We start from the raw sequence: 21442 nt of genomic DNA, 5'->3' as shown, positions 1-21442 counted from the left end.
TACTGCCTCTCAGAGCTAGCAGATACTCAGTTACCAAGGAGCGTGATCCATGTTGTCCCTGCCAAATTTGAGAGGTATCCCATTTTACGTGATTATTTTAAAGTAAGTTAAGTAGCATTTTCCCTTATAGCAGTACAAATCAACACTTATTTTTACACATAAATTTTGAATAAAGATGCTATGAAAATCATCCTTCCATTATGGTGATGAAGTTTAATTTTATGATATGAAATGTAATGATTTTACTTCACGTTATTGCTTTATAATATATAATCATGACAGAAATGGCTAAATGGTTAAAAAAAAAGATATGCAAAGTGCTCAGGTGTTTCATGAGATTATGTATGATCATAGAAAGGGGATTCGGAATCCAAGAGTCATCAGAATTGCTGATGTGATGGATAAATGAAGTGGTGGTGCCTAAGAAGGCAGGATGGAGATAGCTTGTGAGTGAGGGAAAAGGAGGGGAGAGCCAGATTAGAACAGAGCTGCATTCCAGAAGCCTAGTACGTTGTGAGATGAAGCCAAACGTCTCCCATGTTTAAATAGTAATAAATGTATTATGAAGAAGATGCAGGGGATCATGGCCCCTACGCACCACACTTTCCTCTTCCCTAGTCACAGAACCTCAAGTTACTGTTTTTTTTAGCTGGACCTGTTGCTGTGTAGCCCAAAGACCACATTCCCCAGCTTCCCCTGTAGTTAGATGGGGCCATCCTGGTAAGTGCTGCTCAGTGAGAGGCCCAATTACTGTGGGACCTAAAAGAACAAAAGTTGTATATCTTTCTTTCCTCCCTGCTGCTTGGAACTCAGATGTGATGACTGCAGCTCTAGCAGCCATAGTGGATCATGAGGTCAGAGATCACACCTTGGATAAAAACTGATAATGAGCTGGAAAGACCTGGGCTCTGAATGACTTGAGGAGGGAGACCTTACCAGTCCACCTTCTATTGTCCTTTGACCAGCAAAAGAAGTCAAACTTCTGTTGTTAGTGCTTTCTATCAGATGCATTAGACTCCACTCCCAAGTTCTGTAGGGATTATTACCCCTGTCTTTTATAGAAAAGGAAGTTGAGAGGCAGACATGTTCATTTGCTGAGGTCCCTACTTTAGGGGGCAACCTTCCCAGGATGATCTCTAGTGTGTGCATCCGTACCATGTCTCTTGCTTTACTTTGCCTTATTCATTCCTTTAAAAAAAAAAAATCTCCCCTTGTTTGACTTGCATCTCACCCCATACCCACTGCTCAGGTAAATGACAAGGAATGACCAGGAATGGCTAAAAGGGGGAAATGTTCTCCGTTGAGTTTCCCACTTTGTGACTGAGGACTTGGACATAAACATGGAAGGAGGGCTACAATTAAACAGGGAGCGCAGTGCCCAGAGGTACGAGAAAGAGGGAGACCGTCCCCCTGAGCCCTCTGCCCTTGGGAGGTGGACGTGGCCTTGCTGGTTCCTGACGTTTGTGCATGGCAGGCATGGCAGCATTACTTGCTGACTCGGACCTAATGTCTCTGGAAAGCATTGGGTTTTCCTTGGTTGTTCGGTGAAGCCCAGGAAGAGAGGACCCCAAGCACACAACACACTTAGAGCACTCATGACCTGGCTCCATGCGCAGGGCCACAGAGAGGATTTCCCAGCACCCTTCCATGCTGACAGCTGACTCTCATCCCCTCCCCCTGTTGAGTACAGTTTCTAGGTCATGCCAGTCTCTAAAATCTCTCCAATTTCAGGGAAAAGCAAACTTTGCTTGCAGTGCAGTTTTTCCTATGGGTGTGAGATTTTCATGCTGTTAAAATTACATAAAACTCTGTGTTAGGCTTTCTCCTGTTGGAGGCTGTGATGTTTTTATGGATCCCAGGCCTTGATTTGTATGTTGGCTTTGGTTGTTGTTCTGAAGTGATGGTGAGTAAAGGAAGCTCAACATTCCTGGGTTGGAGGCAAAGCCACAGGAGGCCCGGGCGTGACGGTGTGTCTGAGGCCGAGTGGGGGCCAGGTCCATGCTCTGCTCCTGCATCTCCTGTCTAACACATCCGAGCACTTCATCCCCACATCTGGTATGACTCAGCTATTGAACATACTGCATTTTACTAATACTAGTTTGTGGACCTAATATTTTTATTTAAAAAAAAAATCTTTCATTCATCACTTACAGGTTCCATATGTCCATAAGACTTAAGATTAACTGAAACTGGGGAGTTCTCATTGTGGCTCAGGGTTTTCAAAACCCAACTAGTACCCATGAGGACGTGGGTTCCATCCCTGGCTCTGCTCAGTGGGTTAAGGATCTGGCATTGCTGTGAGTTGCAGTGTAGGTCAGAGACGTGACTTGGATCAGGTGCTGCTGTGGCTGTTGGCGTAGGCTGGCACCTGCCGCTCAGATTTGACCCCTAGCCTGGGAACGTCCATATGCTGCAGGTATGGCCCTAAGAAGAAGAAATAAATGGCAAGGGAAGATTCCAGATTAGAAATCTGATACTGATAATCTGCTCTCGACAGGTTGTTAAAAGTAGTATGATTTCTCGGAAAACTTGCGTTTAAAAAGTTTTTGTCATTTTTCTGGCTTTATCTACCCTCCTTATAGTAGATATTCATTAACAATTGAATCAATGCATAAATGGAAATAAATTGAAGTTCAGTCTTGGGTTTTTTACCTGTGAATTTTCTTTCCATACATATGGCCTCTTTCCAGTGATGAAGGAAGCGGGAGGAATGTGCCTACTTTCAGACCCTGCTTTCACACATTCTGGTTATCAATTGGAAACAAGAATAAAGATTTTCAAGAGAGTCATTCTGAACTGATCAGTGCTTTTGTTTGTTGGTTTGTTTTTTCATTTTAAGGGAGAACAATGTTGGCAAGTGACTATTACTCTGTTTTTGTTGCTGTTTTTCCTTTTAGGGCCACACCTGCAGCATAGGGAAGTTCCCAGGCTAGGGGTCGAGTTGGAGCTATAGCTGCTGGCCTATGCCACAGCCACAGCAACATGAGATCCGAGCCACATCTGCAACCTACACCACAGCTCACGGCCATGCCGGATCCTTAACCCGCTGAGTGAGGCCGAGGATCAAGCCTGCATCCTCATGGGGACTCGTCTGGCTCCTTACCACTGAGGCACAATGGGAACCTCCTGTTATTTTGATATTTTAGCCTTGGAAGTGACACGTGCATATCAGAAGAAAAGCTGTAGGGTTTGGGGCAGGGGTTCTTTGGCCTGAGTTAGAATTCAGGCAAGGTTTGGACAATCCATTGTGTGTAGACTACCTATCACTGTAGTTTTTTAGTCCATTGAGCTTTTGCATGGATTAGGGATTGTTAATCCTTTCTCTTTTAAAAAAAAAAATTATTGAAATTTAGTTGATTCAGTGTTGTGATTAACCCTTTTTTACTGACATACCTGTGGGAAAGAGAGTAATAGGATACCGTAAGTATGTATTTATACACAATTACTTCTCTAGCCCTCAGGACCTATTTCTTCATAATTTAAGACATTTCCCATAGATTGTAGCTCAATCACTGTCACAGCAAACAGTGATGGCTGCCCGGGCGACCAGTTAGACTTGGCTTAATGGAACTCTGGTGATCAGTTTACAGCTATGCTGATGGAGAAGCTTCTTTTTCATCAGCTTTTTAAACTGTTTTGCATGTCCATTTGACTTTTGAAAAAATAGGCTCGTCTTCCAGCGAATATTTTCTCTATAGCATTTATAGAATGTCAGCTGCTAATAACTCTTACAGTGTTTCCTGAAGATTGGGTATCTGGAGTCAACATTTTGGAGCAGCCTCCAGAAATCCAAAACTTAAGTCAGTGAGTGGGTGTTGTACCAAGAATCATCATTGCGTAGAAGTCAGTACTGCAGGGAATCTCAGTTTTTAATTTTGTTTATTTTAACCTGTCTTCCTTTGATTAAAAAGTCTCCTGTTGCTTCTCCTCGCCCATGGTTCTTCATCCCACATGGGATGACCTATGTCCTGGGGGCAGGTATCTCCTTCACACAAACACCCTCTCTTTTCCCCTCCTCCTTCCTTTACCCCTCACTCCCCTCTTCTGTCCCCACCCCACCAGGCTCCATCTTTTGAGGCTCACAAACCAAGAACCTTCCCTGGGCATAAATCTTGGTTCTCTGTATAATGACAGCAAACAAAGTATGTTTGCAACTACCAAATTCATTTCCAAATCACATTTACCTCCCCTGCTCCACTTCCTCCCATCCCTGCAGAAACAATTTTTTTTTTTTTGGCTTTTTGCCACTTCTTGGGCTGCTCCCACGGCACATGGAGGTACCCAGGCTAGGGGTCCAATTAGAGCTGTAGCCACCAGCCTACGCCAGAGCCATAGCAACGCGGGATCCGAGCCACATCTGCAACCTACACCACAGCTCACAGCAACGCTGGATCTTTAACCCACTGAGCAAGGGCAGGGATCGAACCCACAACCTCATGGTTCCCAGTTGGATTCATTAACCACTGCGCCACAATGGGAACTCCTGATTTTTTTTTTTTAATATATAAAGCTGGATAAGATGTTTATATATTTTGGAGATTAATCACTTGCAAAGATTTTCTCCCATGTGTGGGTTGTCCTTTTGTTTGTTTAATGATTTCCTTTGCTGTGTAAAAGCTTTTAAGTTTAATGAGGTCCCATTTGTTTATTTTGTTTTTGTTTTCATTACTCTAAGAAGTGGATCCAAAAAGATGTTGCTGCTATTTATGTCAAAGAGTGTTCTGCCTATACTTGCCTCTAGGAGTTTTATTATAGTATTTGATTTTATATTTAGGTCTTTAATCCATTTTGAGTTTATTTGCGTGTATGGTGTTACAGAGCACTTTAATTTCATTCTTTTATACATAGCTGTCCAATTCACCCAGCACCACTTACTGAAGAGGCTGTCCTTGCTGCATTGTACATTCTTGCCTCCTTTGTCATAGATTAGTTGACTATAGGTGTGTAGGTTTATCTCTAGGCTTTCATTTCTCTTCCCTTTCTCTAAATTTCTGTTTTTGTGTCAGTACCATGTTTTGATGACTATAGCTTTGCAGTCTGAAGACAGGGAGCCTGATTCCTCCAGTTCCATTTTTCATTTTCAAGATTGCTTTGGCTATGTGGGTCTTTTGTGTTTCCATACAAATTTTAAAATATTTAGTTTGAGTTCTATGAAAAATGCCATTAGTAATTTGAAAGGGATTGTATTGAATCTGTAGATTGCCTTGGGTAGTGTGGTCATTTTGACAATATTGATTGTTAAGTCCAAGAGCTTTATATCTTTCCATCTGTTTGTGTTCTCCTTGATTTCTTTCGTCAGTGTCTTTTCAGAGTACAGGTCTTTGGTCTCTTTAGGTAGGTTTATTCCTAGGTGTTTTACTGTTTTTGTGATGTCAAATGGGATTGTTTCCATAATTTCTCTTTCTGAACTTTTGTTGTTAGTATGTAGAAATGCAAGAGATTGCTGTCTTTCATCCTGCAGCTTTACTGAAGTCATTGATTAGACTAGTTTTATGGTAGAATCTTTAGGATTTTATATGTATAGTATCATGTCATCTGTAAACAGTGGCAGTTTTACTTCTTCTTTTCCATTTGGATTCCTTTCTTTTTCTCTGATTGCCGTGGCTAGGACTTGCAAAATATGTTGACTGGCAGTGCCCATAGCATATAGGAGTTCCTGGGCCAGGGATTGAACCTGTGGCACACCTGTAACCAGAGCCATAGCAGTGATAATGCCAGGTCCTTAACCCACTTAGCCACGAGGGAATTCCTTGTCTTGTTCCTGATCTTAAAGGAAATTCTCTCAGCTTTTCTCTGTTGAGAATGATGTTAGCTATGGGTTTGTCATATATGGCCTTTATTATTGTTGAGGTAGATTCCCTCTATGCTCACTTCCTGGAGAGTTTTTATCAAAATTGGGTGTTGAATTTTGTCAAAAGCTTTCTGCATTTATTGAGATAATCATACGGTTTTTATTCAGTTTGTTAATGTGATATATCACATTGATTGATTTGCATATAGTGAAGAATACTTGCATCCCTGGGATAAGTCCCATTTAATTATGGTATATGATCTTTTTAATATATTGTTGGATTCAGTTTGGTAATACTTTGTTGAGGATGTTTGCATCTATGTTCATCAGTAAAATGACCTGTAATTTTCCTTCTTTTTTTTTTCCTTATCTTTGTCTGGTTTTGAAATCAGGGTGATGGTGGCCTCATAGGACAAGCTTGAGAGTGTTCTCTTTCTCTGCAATTTTTTTGAAGGGTTTCAGAAGAAAAGGTGTTAAATCTCTGTGAATTTTGATGGAATTCTCCTATAAATCCATCTGGTTGTAGACTGTATTTTGTAAGGTGGGTAGTTTGTTTGGCTTTGCCCACAGCATATAGAAGTTCCTGGGCCAGGGATTGAACCTGTGGCACACCTGTAACCAGAGCCATAGCAGTGATAATGCCAGGTCTTTAACCCACTAAGCCATGAGGGAACTCCTTTTTGAAGTTATTTTAATCAGTTTCAATTTCAGTACTTTTAACGGTCTATTCATATTTTGTATTTCTTCCTGCTTCAGTCTTGACAGGTTGTATTTTTCTAAGGATTTGTCCGTTTCTTTTAGATTGTACATTTTATTGGCATAGAGCTGCTTGTTATAATCTCTTAGGATCCTTTGTATTTCTGTGGTGTCAGTTGTAACTTCTTTTTCATTTCTAATTTTATTGATTTGAATCGTTCCCCTTTTTGTCTCGATGAGTCTGGCTAAAGGTTTATCATATTTTTTGTCCTTTTTTGTTTGTGTAGGGCTGCACCCACAGCATATGGATGTTCCCAGGCTAGGGTGTGGCCAGTCTACACCACAGCCACAGCAATGCAGAATCCTTGGCTGAGACCTACACTGCAGCTCATGGCAATGCTGGATCCTTAGCCCACTGAATGAGGTCAGGGATTGAACCCAAGTCCTCAGGGATACCAGCTGGGTTTTTACTGCTGAGCCACAGTGGGATCTCCAGGGTTTATCATTTTCATTGATCTTTTCAAAGAACCAGTCTTTAGTTTCATTGAAGTTTTCCATTTGTTTTCTTTCTTTCCATTACATTTATTTCTGCTCTGATTTTTAGGCTTTCTTTCCTTCTACTAACTTTGGGTTTTGCTTGTTATTCTTTCCCTAGTTGCTGTAAATGTAAGGTTAGATTGTTTATTGTAGATTTTTCTTGTCTCCTGAGGTAAAATTGTATTGCTACAAACTTCCCTCTTAGAACTGCTTTTGCTGCATCTCATAGGTTTTGGATCATCACGTTTTCATTCTCATTTGTCTCTAGGAATTTTAAGATTGCCTCTTAAATTTCCTCAATGATCTGTTGATGATTAGTAGCATATTGTTTAGCTTTCAAGCATTGGTGTTTTTTGCTGTTTTTTTCTTAGGTGATTTATAGTGTCATAGAACTGTGGTCAGAAAAGCTGTTTGATATAATTTTAATTTTCTTAAATTTACAATAGCTTGATTTGTGGCCTAGAATGTGATCAGTCCTAGAGGCTGTTCCATGTGCATTTGAGAAGAATGTGTATTGTGTTGCTTTTAGATGGAATCTTGTAAGACTTATCAGTTAAGTCTATCTGGTCTAATGTATCATTTAAGGCCTGTGGTTCCTTGTTGATTTTTTATTCTGGATGATCTATCCATTGGGATAAATGGGATGTTTAAAGTCCCCCACTATTATTGTGTTCCTGTAGAATTCTCCTTTTATGGCTGTTGGCCTTATTTACTCTGGTGCTCTTATGTTGGATGTGTATATATTTACAACTGTTATATCTTCTTCTTTGATTGATCCTTTGACCATTGGGTAGTATCCTTCATTGTCTCTTGGACCATCTTTATTTTAAAGTCTGTTTTGTCTGAGTATTGCCGCTCCAGCTTTCTTTGCATTTCTATGTGCATGGAATACCTTGTTCCATCCCCTCACTTTCAGTCTCTATGTGTCCTTTTATCTGAAGTGTGTCTCCTGTAGACAGTATATATGTGGATTTTGGTTTTGTATCCATTCAGCCTGGATTTTGGTTTTGTATTCATTCATCCAATCTATATCTTTTGGTTGGAGCATTTAATTCATCTACATTCAATGTAATTATTGCATTACAATAATTACAATAAATAGCAATATTGCTATTTTCTTAATTGTTTTGGACTTACTATTTTAGGTCTTTTTTTCTTCCCTTCCTCATTTGTTTGCTTCTCTTGTAATTTGATGACTATCTTTAGTGTTTTATTTGGTTTTCTTTTTTCTTTTTGTCTTTTTAGGGACGCACCCATAGCATGTGGAGGTTTCCAGGCAAGGGGTCAAACTGGAGCTGTAGCTGCCAGCCTGCACCAAAGCCACAGAAACTTGGGATCCAAGCCATGTCGGTGACCTATATCACAGCTTCATGGCAATCCCAGATCCTTAACCCACTGAGCAAGGTCAGGGGTCAAAGCCATGTCCTCATGGATGCTAGTTGGATTTGTTAACTGCTGAGCCACGACAGGAACTCCTGGTTTACTTTTGTTTATTTTTTTATGGCTGCACATGTGGCATATGGAAATTCCCAATTTATGGGTTAAATCACAGCTGTAGCTGCCAGCCTGCACCACAGCTACAGCAACAACAGCTCCAAGCTCCATCTGCAACCTATGCCACAGCTTGTGGCAACATTGGATTATTAAACCACTAAGCAAGGCCAGAGATTGAACCCACATCATCATGGATACTAGTTGGGTTCATTGCTGCTGAGCCACAACAGGAATCTTACCTTAACTGATAGTCATGAAGGCTATGTTGAATTCTTAACCTACTGAACCACACTGGAAACTCGTTTCTCTTTTTTATGTGTGTCTCTATTACAATTTTTTGGGTTGCAGTTCTCATTAAACGTTGATACAGCAGTCTATATATGTACTGAATTGTTTTAGGTTGCTGGTCTCTCTTTTTTTTTTAATGATTTTTATTTTTTTCTTCCATTATAGCTGGTTTATAGTGTTCTGTCAGTTTTCTACTGTACACCAAAGTGACCCAGTCACACATACATATTCATTCTCTTTCTCACATCATCCCCCATCATTTTCCATCACAAGTGACTAGATACAGTTTCCTGTGCTATACAGCAGGATCTCATTGCTTGTCCATTCCAAAGGCAATAGTTTGCATCTATTATCCTCAGATTCCCAGTCCATCCCACGCCCTCCCCTTCCTTCTTGGTAACCACAAGTACATTCTCCAAGTCTATGAGTTTCTTTTCTGTGGAAGGGTTTATTTGTGCTGTATGTTAGATTCCAGATATAAGTGATATCATATGTATTTGTCTTTCTCTTTCTGACGTATTTCACTTAGTATGAGGGTATCTAGTCCCATCCATGTTGTTGCAAGTGGCATGATTTTGTTCTTTTGATGGCTGAGTAGTATTCCATTGTGTATATATACTACACCTTCTTAATCCATTCATCCGTTGATGGACATTTAGGTTGTTTCTGTGTCTTGGCTATTGTGAATAATGCTGCTATGAACATATGAGTGCATGTGTCTTTTTCAAGGAAAGTTTTATATGGATATATGCCCATGAGTGGGATTGCTGGGTCATATGGTAGTTCCATATTTAGTTTTGTGAGGTACCTCCATACTGTTTTCCATAGTGGTTTTACCAGTTTAGATTGGCACCAACAGTGCAGAAGGGTTCCCTTTTCTCCACATCCTCTCCAGCATTTGTTATTTGTGGACTTATTAATGATGGCCATTCTGATTGATGTGGGGTGGTACCTCATAGTAGTTTGTATTTGCATTTCTCTAGTAATCAGAGATGTTGAGCATTTTTTTCATGTGCTTGTTGGCTATCTGATATCTTCCTTGGAGAAATGTCTATTCAGGTCTTTTGTCCATTTTTCCATTGGGTTGTTGGCTTTTTTGTGGTTGAGTTGTATGAGTTGTTTGGAGGTTGCTGGTCTCTTGATGCTGATCTTTCCCGCCGCTATCAAATATTCCCTGTGACTTGAAGAAAGAAGACCAGCTCCAGCCCTTTTCTCAGCATGTTTTCCAGCAAGGGTGGCAGATATTTTCTGAAAGTATCAGACAGCAAATACTTTATACATCCTGAGACATACAGTCTGTCACCACTACCCCTCACCTTTGCTGTTTTGTGGGAATGCCATGTGAGGTTGAGAAGAGCATGGCCACGGGCCAGGAGAACTTTATTCACAGAAGCAAGTGCTGGCCCACCCTCTGTCCTAGAGCAAGTAAAGCTGCCAGCTTCCTTTGCCTTGCCATTAAAATGAGGAAACCCAACGTACTACTAGCATGACCTTCCTACATACAGTGGGGTTCTTGTAAAGATGAAATTAAAGGATACATGAGATGCTGTTTCACAAACCATGTAAATACTGTGCCTTGATATTTATAATAATTATAGATAGCAACATCTCATTCATTCCTCCAAAAAAGTATTTTTTTTATTGACCTGTTTTTTTGGGCAACATGTACGTTAAGAAAATTCAGCCCTGCATCGAAGGTCTGTCACGATCACATCACAGCGTGGAATGCATATCCAGATGCGCCGTGGGGGTTCTGGAAGGTCTTGCTGCATGAACAAATAGGTCCTCTCAGCAGAGGGGACCACCTCGGGTTTTCAGGTCTTGCCCTTTCATCACATAACAAGAGTTGCTAGAATTCATAAACTCAAAGGAGCCATCGCGCCTCATGTGTAAGGGAACAGTTGGCAAGGACTGACAGATGAAAACCCCGCCTGGCTTGGGAGTGACAGGTGCTCTACCCCTTTAGAATAATGGCATTAACTCTGGCTTTCAATGCTGTAGCCCTGAGAGAACAGCCACAGCATGCCCCCACCCCACCACGGGGCATGAGCTTCGCTTTTCTATGGAGCAGCTGCTTATTCACCACTCGGGGAACACAGACAGTTGACCTTAGCATGGGGCATGTTTAGAATATGGTCAGACATGGGAATAAAGGGTATTAGGACAAGTGACAGCCACTGTGTGGCCAGCGGCACGTTTGACATTTGAAAAACATTTTGCCTGGGATTTTCTATCTTTTTTTTTTTTTTTTTTTTTTTTTTAAACACATTTGACCTCCTCTTTCCTTTGAGGATGAGGATGGGTGGTGTTTTGACGTGAAAACTAACAAACACAGGGCAAAACCATCATGAGAAGAACCATGAGGAGGATTTGGGAATCTTAGGACTTGGGGAAGTGGCTTCCAGCTTGTGGAAACGTGCCCATGAGGTGGGAATGTGGGTGTGACATGCAGGAATGTATAGCAAGCAGCCAGAGAAGTCATGGCCACAAGGACATAAAATGCAGAATTTGAAATGACTCGTAGCACATGAGATATAAGATATTTGCACCCAGGAACACTGGCTGTGGTTACCCTTGTTTCCAGAAGATCTGTTAGAATCAGGGTACATGAATGTATGTGTGGTTGTTGGGAATGAAACAGCTCATAAGAGTATAAACTAGGGGATAAGGAGTTCCGCCATGGCTCAGGGGTTAACGAATCCGACTAGGAACCGTGAGGTTGTGGGTTCGATCCCTGGCCCTGCTCAGTGGGTTAAGGATCTGGCGTTGCCGTGAGCTGTGGTGTAGGTCGCAGATGCGGCTTGGATCTGGTGTTGATGTGGCTGTGGTGTAGGCTGGTGGCTACAGCTCCGATTTGACCCCCAGCCTGGGAACCTCCATATGCCGCAGCTGTGGCAGCCCTAGAAATGGCAAAAGGACAAAATAAATAAATAAATAAATTAGGGGATAAGATGTATTCACTGCACTTGGAGCATCTGAGCTGGTGGTGGTCTGGTTATAGAGAAGCAAGTAACACTGAAAAATTTTTTTTTTTTTCTTTTTAGGGCCACACTCATGGCATATGGAATTTTCCAGGCTAGGGGTCGAATTGGAGCTGCAGCTGCCGGCCTATGCTACAGGCACAGCAACTTGGGATCTAGATCACATCTGTGACCTACACCACAGCTCATGGCAACGAGGCTGGGAATCAAACCCTGCATTCTCATGGATACTAGTTGGATTCACTTCTGCTACGCCATGACGAGACCTCCCATCAGTGAAAATTTAATCAGGGCATTGGGTAAGCTGTCTGTTTTCCTTAGGCATTTATCCAATCACAGTAAGTAAATCAGAGCAAACAAAATTTGGAAAAAGAGGGAGGGATAAATTCGGAGTTTGGACTTATCAAATACATACTATTCCATATAAAATAGATAAAGTAACAAGGAGCTACTGTATAGTACAAGGAACTTGACTCAGTAGTCTGTAATAACCTATAGGGGAAAAGAATCTGAACAAGAAAGGATATATGTGTATGTATAACTGATTCACTTTGCTATATACCTGAAACTAACAGGACATTGTAAATCAGCTATACTCCAATAGAAAAAATCTTTTTTTTGGTCTTTTAAAGGCCGCACCCATGGCATATGGAGGTTCCCCAGCTAGGGGTTGAATCGGTGCTCTAGTGGCCAGCCTACACCAGAGCCACAGCAACGCAGGATCCAAGCTACATCTGTGACCTACCCCACAGCTCACTGCAACACCAGATCCTTAACCCACTGAGTGAGGCCAGGGATTGAACCTGCACACTCATGGATGCTAGTCAGGCTTATTAACCGCTAAGCCACGACAGGAGCTCCAATAAAAAATGCTTATACTCCAATTAAAAAAAAATTTTTTTTGGCCACATGCACAGCATATAGAAGTTCCCAGGCCAGGGATCGAATCCATGCTGCAGCTGCAGCCTATACCACAGCTGTGGCAACGCCAGATCCTTAACCTGCTGCGCCATAGCAGGAACGCCGATACACCAGTAAAATTTTTAAAAATAATAGTAAATGCAAAAAGAAAATTGGCAGAAGGATTCCCAGCCCCGTGGAACTGCCGTCCTCAGCCTCCAAATTAGAACACTTGGCAACGTCACGAGCCACATCGACTTTCTCTTCCTTCAGCTGAAGAACTCAGATGAGCTCTTCCTTGAGTTATATGACAATGGATACGTATTTTTAATTTCCCTTAATGCAACCTCTATGAATTTTCACATCCTTGGTGAGATATTTTACGGAGACTATGAAAGGTAGTTCGTAAGGTGTCTTTTTTTCTCTCTCTCTCTCAAAGTATTGGCCTATTCCAGAAATCGGTATCTACACCCAAAGCAGACAGGAAAAAAAAAAAAAAACAACTCCAGGACAGTAAGGCACAGAATCAGATATCTGGAGACCTTCTCACTGTATGCTTTTTTAGACTGTGAATAATCATGTGTGTATATGTATGTGAGTAAATTCCCACATACATATTATACGTAAACATGTGACTTTGTCCATTTAATATCCATAATTCTGCAATATGTGTTCTCTTTTCTCTATCCAGGTCAGGTTAATTTTAATCAAATCTTTGTAGGCTCTTTCTCCTCCTCCAAAAAGCAGCACCCTCAAAAGAGACACATGGTCACCTTTTCTTTGCTTATTTTTGTTCCCTCTGGCTGGAGTTGGTGGCTGGCTGAGGCCTTTGTAAACACTGCAGTACCAGCCTTAGAAATCAAGATAAAACATGCGACAACAAAGATACAGCTCTTTGGGGTTCTTCCCTGTGTTTAATAAAGAAACGACAAAGATGAATGCATGGTTTTTAACAGCATTAGAGATACTGTATGCTAAGCTGTGTCCCACTCCTTAGCGCACCTCCTTGCTTCCTCCGCAAAAGACACTTTTGTGAGGGGTTCTCCACAATTCCCAGTCTTCTTTTGCCCTTGTGCATCTCAGCTGCAGGATATTTCCAAGGCAGGTATAACTGGAGGGGTTGAGCTTTAGTTTTGTGTATTGCCCTGTTTGTTAGAGCGGATGACGCGACAACATAGGTTCTAGGACAGATTGAAACTCTTCTGCCTGGAAACGGCACAAGGTTTATTGTCTTGATGTTTCCTCAGCCCCCAAGAGCCAGGAGCAGAAGCCTTTAGAAGCTTTTCTGGCCTGCTCTGTCCCTCCCTCTGCTTTGGCCTTGGGTCTCAAAGCACGGAATCTCATCTCGATGTAGCACCTCTCGTGTTTCGTGGCTTGAAGGGAGCTGCTTTGGAAATAGAACGGTTTCTGGTTGTTTTAAGTTGGGTGCAGAAAGTGCTGAATTCCAGGTCTTGGGATAAAAACGGCAGCGCCTGTGGTAGGGCATGGTTGGTCCCGTGGCAAGAGTAAACTTGGCTTTCCACTCTGATGAGGTGATGCATCCCGAGCTAATGACACTTGGCTTCTTCTGCACGCACTGTAATCAGTAGAAATGCAGGTCCCTCTTAAGTAAAACAGTCTCCATAAAGCTCTTCACCAACTGGAAGCATTTCCTGATTCTGTCCAGTGTTCTTATGGGTCAGTGATAGGCATAGAAAGATGTGCTTTGCTTCCCAAACAAATCCCAAACTGACCCCCTAAATAGTGACTTAGGAAATCAGTCTCCATGGCATGAGTTGTTGGAAGCAGAGTCCTATCGAGAAATCCAGGCTCATTTTCTTCATGTGGGTGGTGTGTCAACAAGGGGCGTGTCTTTCCACAGAAATGGATAGACGGTGGCTTCACCGACAGCCTGCCCATCCTGCCTGGCGGCCGGACAGTGACCATCTCACCATTCAGCGGGCGACTGGACATCTCCCCACAGGACAAAGGGCAGCTGGGTCTCTATGTCGGCATCGCCAACCAGCACATACTGGTGAGTGATGACGTTCACTGACATTCGAAGGCTCCTCCTCGGCCAGAACATTCCACATGCTTCCAAAATGGGCAACTCATTGATAGTGGTATGTGCAAATGGCACAAAACATTCTTAGTACTTGTCAGCATGTCTCGTGCAGATAGCCCCTGGGACCTGGGGGCTGTAATCGTGCCATCCTTTGACTATTTATTAACTGTCTGTTTGTGAAATAGTTTGCATTCCTTCACGGATTTTTCAGGTCAATAAACTTGGCAGGATTTCAGTACAGCTTTAAATTAGATCATGTAGTTGCGTGAAGAGAAGGCGGTCATTAAGATGTAAAAATATCCGAGAAAAAGTGAGGGACCGAACAGAATAATTTACATGAAGCTGTTGCTTTCCCTAATCTAGTCTAATAGCTGTCAACAGGAGGTGATATTACACGCAGGAGACACTGGGTGATGTCTGGAGACTTTTGGGAGGTCACATCTGGGATGCCCTCCAGATAGCACCACAAAGAAGCATCTGGCCCAAAATGTCAGTAGCACCAAGGCTGAGAGACCCTCATGCAGTCTCTGTGTTGGAGTGGAACTTTTCATTTTTTTGGCTGCTGATGTTTGAAAAAAATCTCTCATATCTGTGATGAGAAGAAAGCTCAAATGACAGAAACAGCACACGTTTACCTGTACTGTGATACCTTTCAGCTCCAGTTTGTCTTTCTGTCCTAGTTGTCCATGGCAAACTTAGTGAGGCTTCACCAAGCCCTTTTCCCACCAAACAAGAGGATAATGGAATCCCTGTATCAGCGTGGTTTTGATGACGCCGTCAAGTTTTTACTTAAAGAAAGCTGGTTTGAGCAGAATGCGTAAATGTTTATTACGTGGAATACACTTGACACAATCCTTGATGGAGGTTTCTAATTAAATTCCTTTTAAAAGCCTATCTTAATTCTCTGTTTTAGTTTTTCTAAGGTTTTTAATTTTTACTATTTAAATCATGACTTGGTATGAGGAAATAAGAGGCATCTTGTGAGAATTTGTCATTAAAAAGGGCACATTTGGGTGACAAGGAATGTTTTAAAAAGGACTGTCGTGGAGTTCCCATCATGGCTCAGAGGAAATGAATCTGACTAGCATCCATGAGGATGCAGGTTCCATCTCTGGTCTCGCTCGGTGGGTTAAGGTCCTGGCCATGGGCAGTGGCGTAGGTTGCAGATGGGGTGCGGATTCGCTGTGGCTGTGGTGTAGGCCGGCGGCTACAGCTCTGATTTGACCCCTAGCCTGGGAACCTTCATATGCCATGGTGTGGCCCTAAAACAAAAAATAGAACTGTCATGTCCTTTTGAAAGCCCTTTGGGAATGTAAGAGGGTAGGCTCTTGGGGGAAAACCATGGAACGCTGAAAATAGACGGCTTTGATGGACACATTGTCTGCATAGGGAACGTGGCGTTATCCTTCAGGCTGTGAAGGCTGGGTGTTTCTAGGAGGTAGCAGTGTCCCGTAGCTCCAGAACAGAAGGAACTGTGCTCTCAGGCTGAACCCGGCGGGTCCTCAGTCCCTCTGGGATATGAGAGACAGGGTTTGGGGAAGAGCTGGCATCAGGAAAGGCTTTAACCAGGGGTGGGAGACCAAAGCCTTGCTTTCCTAGGGGTGTGCAGAGGCCCCTGGAGAGGTGGTAGGAGCGCAGAGCAGAGGTTCCCAGAAGCTCCGGTGTGGTTTCCTTACCGTTTCCTCCCTCACAGCCCCGCCCACTCGCTCAGGTAATGGTCAGGCTCTTTGGATGCGTGCCTGCTCTGAAACTGGATGGCTGTCATCCATACGAACGTGATATCTGAATCTGGCTGCCATTCATATCCAGTCCCGTCTCCCGAGCTCTGTCTCTCCACCTGGTCTCTCTCCCTCCCTCCTCCTTCAAGGCCGTCCTTCACAAAAGGCTCATCTGTTCGTCTGTGTACTAGACAGAGCCACTCTAGGAATGTAGATGGATGAAATACTACAAGCACAACCAAGTCCGCCCAGTGGCCTGGCAAATAAGCATTCAGTCCAGAATCAGCGTTCCTTCCTTACTGGAAAATCCTGCGATGCTGACCTCAGCTCTTCGATTCTCTGAGTGGTCCTGTCACTTGAGGGCTGGTGTGTGGGTTGGTACTAACTCATGTACCGTCTTCCATCTTCAGTCTGTTTTTATGGGGCTTTGCCAAGCATGGCCTCTGAATTAGCAAGGAGCAGCGAGACACATACTCGCTTAATTGCGCGTCGTTAATTGTTGTGCATTTCTCTTTCTACCCTTTGAAGCCCTTCTTTCAATCCATTTTATGGTACTTAAAACCCCCAAATTCACAACTTTCAGCACGCAAACACCGATGGCTGCCTCATTTCTTACAAGTTATGCTAGACTCACAGAGAGTACGGATGTTGCTTGAAGATACAGATCTTTTCCTACTCCAGCAAATATGTACTTAAATCCTAATACGCTGTTTTAATACGTGACTTGTAGTGGATGGATTCTTTTTAGGGCCACACATGTGGCATATGGAGGTTCCCAGGCTCGGGGTCGAATCAGAGCTATAGCCGCTGGCCTACCCCACAGCCACAGCCATGCCAGATCAGAGCCCTGTCTGTGACCTACGCCATAGCAACGCCAGATCCTTAACCCACTGAGCAAGGCCAGGGATCAAACCTGCCTCCTCATGGATGCTAATCAGATTCATTTCGACTGAGCCACGACAGGAACTCCTGGATGGATGGATTCTCAATTCATTCTTATATCTGTTTGTTCCCTAGATTTTTCCCCTTCCTGTTGGTCATTTTTGTGGATAATCTGAATATTTCAATAAGTCATTTCTTGACACCTTGACCTAGCTAGCAAAACCACATCTCAATATGGTAGATGTTTTACAAGTAGTTTGCACCTACTGTATATGTCTTTGACTATGTTAGTGGCTGGTACTTGACTTGAAAGATCCTGTAGGGTTTTTTAAACATCGGTCTGCGGCGCAGCAGCTTTCTAATGAGGGCGATGTGGCAATAGAATATGTCCTCCAGGTGTGCTGTGCCACCGGAGGCAGGTCACCGTGCGTGCTCTGTGGCGGTTCAGTGCGCGGCTCTCCTCACGGAAATGGGCGCTGCCGACAGGCTGGCCTTGTCACTGGGATCAGCATTTCGACGCACCATAGAACTGGTATCTGGAAACTCTGGAGACTTTCTGACCCAGATCCTGATATGTGTGCACGGTAATTACTGTGATTGACAGCTTGATAAGCTCCCAGTTCCCTGTTGGCGCAATTTCCTAATATCTTTGAATCTGTCATTGAAAATTTCATTAGTCTTTTCTTCTTTTCAATAACAGGCTTTACTTTGTAACTATGGTAACAACCCCCCCCCACGGCTTCCACTGACAATTAAGGAAAATAGATTTGGTTTTGAAGTTAAATAATGCATTAAAGGATCAAACAGTATAGTAAAAACTCTTCCATTCTGGTTTCAGAATATGGGGCATATTGTGTGTATACCAGAAGTTTGCAGAGAAAGAGCTGTGAGGCTCTGGGCAATGAATTATGATTCCAAAAAGACATGGGCAGTTAAAATGGACAGATCTCATTTATGCTGCTTTAAATTTTTTTCTGATGATTAAAACAGATACATGTAATTAATTACATATATTAATCATAGACTTTTTTTGTTTGTTTGTTTTTGTCTTTTGTCTTTGTTGTTGTTGTTGCTATTTCTTGGGCCACTCCCACGGCATGTGGAGGTTCCCAGGCTAGGGGTTGAATGGGAGCTGTAGCCACCGGCCTACGCCAGAGCCACAGCAACGCTGGATCCGAGCCGCGTCTGCAACCTACACCACAGCTCATGGCAATGCCGGATCGTTAACCCACCGAGCAAGGGCAGGGACCGAACCCGCAACCTCATGGTTCCTAATCGGATTCGTTAACCACTGCGCCACGACGGGAACTCCATAGGCATGTTTTTTGATCTAGGCCATTACTTTTACAGGGGAAGAATGGATAACTAGGGAAGCTCAGGGTTTTGAGGATTTTCTTGCCTAAGTTATGTCTACTCTGTGGCCAAATAAAAGTGAAATTTGAAGTAATTATCCACATAAAGCAGGAGACAAAAATGACTACTGCAGATCAGGAAAAGTGAATACATTTTCATAATAATAATAATTGCTATTACATCATACTACATTTCATTATAATTTTATACGCTAGTCCTCTTATAATAGTTACTATTTGCAGATTGACAGTTGAGTTGGGCTGCATTCACCATGTAATTGCTCCACTCTGCACTTAATTTTGCCTCTGCTGACACACCTCGAAGCGTTGCTGACTGAATGCTCATACACCTATTTACGTGTTCCTCATATCTGCCCCTCAGGGTATCCCCCCCCACCCCCACCCCCGCTCTCGACTGAGTTAATGAGGGGCCGCAATATGAGTCAGGGTTTCCTGGCTATAGAAAGCATTTCTTTTTTTTTTTTTTTAGAAAGCATTTCTGAAGATGCATTCCTGTACAGGTCATAATCGCAGCACGGCCAGCTAGCCCCAAAATTAGGTAGAGAGGGTCTGTTGAAAGCACGGACAAGGCAAGGGCTCCATCTCCCTGCCACTCCCGTGGCTCCTTGCACGGGCTGCGCAGTCATGGTAGTGGGTGGACGATAGCGTCATGCCTGTCAGGCCATCTCGGTCCATCCCTGCTGCTCTCTCACAATACCGCAGACTGGCTGGCTGATAAACCTGCCCTAGGGACTGGCCTCCCTGCCCTCGCAAGTCCAAGGTCAAGGCAATGGCAGAGCCAGCTCTGCTGAGGGCTTGCTTCCCTCCGCGTCTGCATGCGGAGGAAGGGGTGGGAAGACGTTCCGGAGTCCTCACAAGGACGCTGATCTCATTCACGAGGGCCCCACGCTCATGATCTCGCCACCCCCCAGAGGCCCCACTTCCTGTTAGCATCACGTTAGGCATGAGGATCTCCACATGCGGACCTGGCGGGGGGCGGTGAGGGGACCCACCTTCAGCCTGCAGCTCAAAGGGAGATGGATTTGTGGGTGTACAGGGAGGCAGGGAGGCAGACGAAAGCCAGATCCGTCCCCTGGTTGTCCTCTCTGCGGCCATCGCTAGTGGACACTGGATGGAAAGTGATGGTGAGCTTCTGGGGCAGAAGCAAGGGCTTCTCAGTCCGAAGCAGGAGCTGACTCAGGACGCAAGGTGTGGGTCGTTCCGGTGGAGAAGGGCGATGATCAGTTGAGGTGCAGCTGAGAGCAGAGAGGGTGTGGAATGGAGAAGGGGTGAGGGGACCTGGTCTTAGGAACTGTGACAGCCACGGGTGGGTGTCATGCAGCACAGGACACGACCAGGAGACTGGGGTGCCCAAGCTTATGCAAGATGGTCAACCCTTGGCCTCACTCAGAAACGCGTGCTCTGTTGCCAATGATTGTGGGAGCCACCAGACCGTGTCCTGACTACCTTCTCTGTGATCTTAGACACAGCCGGTCAGTGTCTGCTTTTTGTGGCCCAGGGAGCTGTCATCCATAGAGCTGAAATACATCAGTTCCTGTCCAGCAACTAGGGAAAACGCAGGTGAGGTCTTAAACATACTTCTCTTAATTTCTTTTTGTGTGTGTGTGTGCTTTTGAGGGTCTCACCTGCAGCATGTGGGAGTTCCCAGGGCAGAGGTTGAATCAGAGCTGCTGGCCTACACCACAGCCACAGGCATCTAGGATCCACGCCGTGCCTGCCACCTACACCACAGCTCACGGCAACGCTGGTTCCTTAACCCACTGAGGGAGGCCAGGGATCAAACCTGCATCCTCATGGATACTACTTCGGGTTGATAACCTATGGAGCCGCAACAGGAAGTCCTTCTCTTAATTTCTTTTTATTATTATTATTTTTTACTTTCTTTTTTTACTTTTATTTTCTTATTTTTTATTTACTTATTTTTTATCACATCTGTAGTTGTATAATGATCATCACAATCCATTTTCACAGGATAGATCCCTGGGAAGGGAGGCACCCCTGCACTTGGTTCAATTAGGTTCTCTCCCTTTCTAAAACCTTTTGTATAAACACAAAAGGATTTCCGAGAGGTTGTCCATTACAGACACAGAGACCCAAATTGTCCCCAAATGAGGGGTCTGGTGCTTCATTGGAAGTGATGTGCCGTTTGAGAAGCATCGTTTGAACATGCTATTTCCAACACTCTGAAGCAGAAGGAGATTGTACAGCCTGCCCTGTCATCATTCCTCGTGTTGCACGATCAGCTTTGTTGTGAGCCTCTTAGCAGTGTTGCACACCTCCGCCTCGCATACAGATCTGCATACACGAATGAGATGGCACGAGTTTTCTGGTTTTACTACCTGAAAACTTGTTTTCCAACCAAGTAAGCTTTTTGGGTGGCCCATTATAACCAGCTATATCTCGTGATGCCTGTTAAACCATTTTCGTCACAGATATCCAAATTTTCTTGAATATGACCTACATAAAGTATATATGGTGATCCAGTTCCTATATGCATGTATTTCACATATACAAATGTAGGTGTGAATTTAAAACTTCAAATTAATTTTCATAAGATATGCATATGTAATGCCTTTGATGTTTCAATTGCCTTTTATTAAAAAATAGTATCATGATACATTTAAAGGATTTCACAGTCACTAATGAGTGAAGATCTACAGTTTGAAAACACTCTTCTAAGCCAATTTTAGAACATCAGTCACTAAGGTTCTCAATTTGTGTTTAAAATGCCTTTATTT

The 21442-nt window shown here is 43.4% G+C and overlaps 1 protein-coding gene across 21 annotated transcripts in view; it reads left to right on the top strand.

The window, feature by feature from the left end:
• The window catches only part of LOC146394455 (patatin-like phospholipase domain-containing protein 4), an 81474-nt gene that overhangs the window by 21456 nt on the left and 38576 nt on the right, over positions 1 to 21442 (top strand). For 10 of the 21 annotated variants that reach the window (XR_014834979.1, XR_014834974.1, XR_014834975.1 and 7 more), the window contains one exon: positions 14549 to 14701. The exons of 2 other annotated variants lie outside the window; for them this stretch is intronic. Coding sequence is in view for 9 of the 19 variants with exons in the window: in XM_085007120.1 (XP_084863246.1) it covers positions 14549 to 14701 (153 nt within the window). In the remaining 10 variants the exon portion in view is untranslated. Of the gene's footprint in view, positions 1 to 14548; positions 14702 to 15411; positions 15626 to 20167; positions 21067 to 21442 lie in introns of those variants that run through there. 9 more of the 21 variants (XM_085007115.1, XM_085007121.1, XM_085007117.1 and 6 more) reach the window with 3 other exon arrangements.

This window comes from Sus scrofa, chromosome X, assembly GCF_054392235.1.
Source record: "Sus scrofa isolate SSC_HxYL_T2T_F1_AM1 chromosome X, Sscrofa_HxYL_maternal_Yorkshire_Landrace_v2.0, whole genome shotgun sequence".
Lineage (NCBI taxonomy): Eukaryota > Metazoa > Chordata > Mammalia > Artiodactyla > Suidae > Sus > Sus scrofa.
Note: the sequence above shows the minus strand (reverse complement) of the source record. Positions and strands in the feature narration are given on the sequence as shown.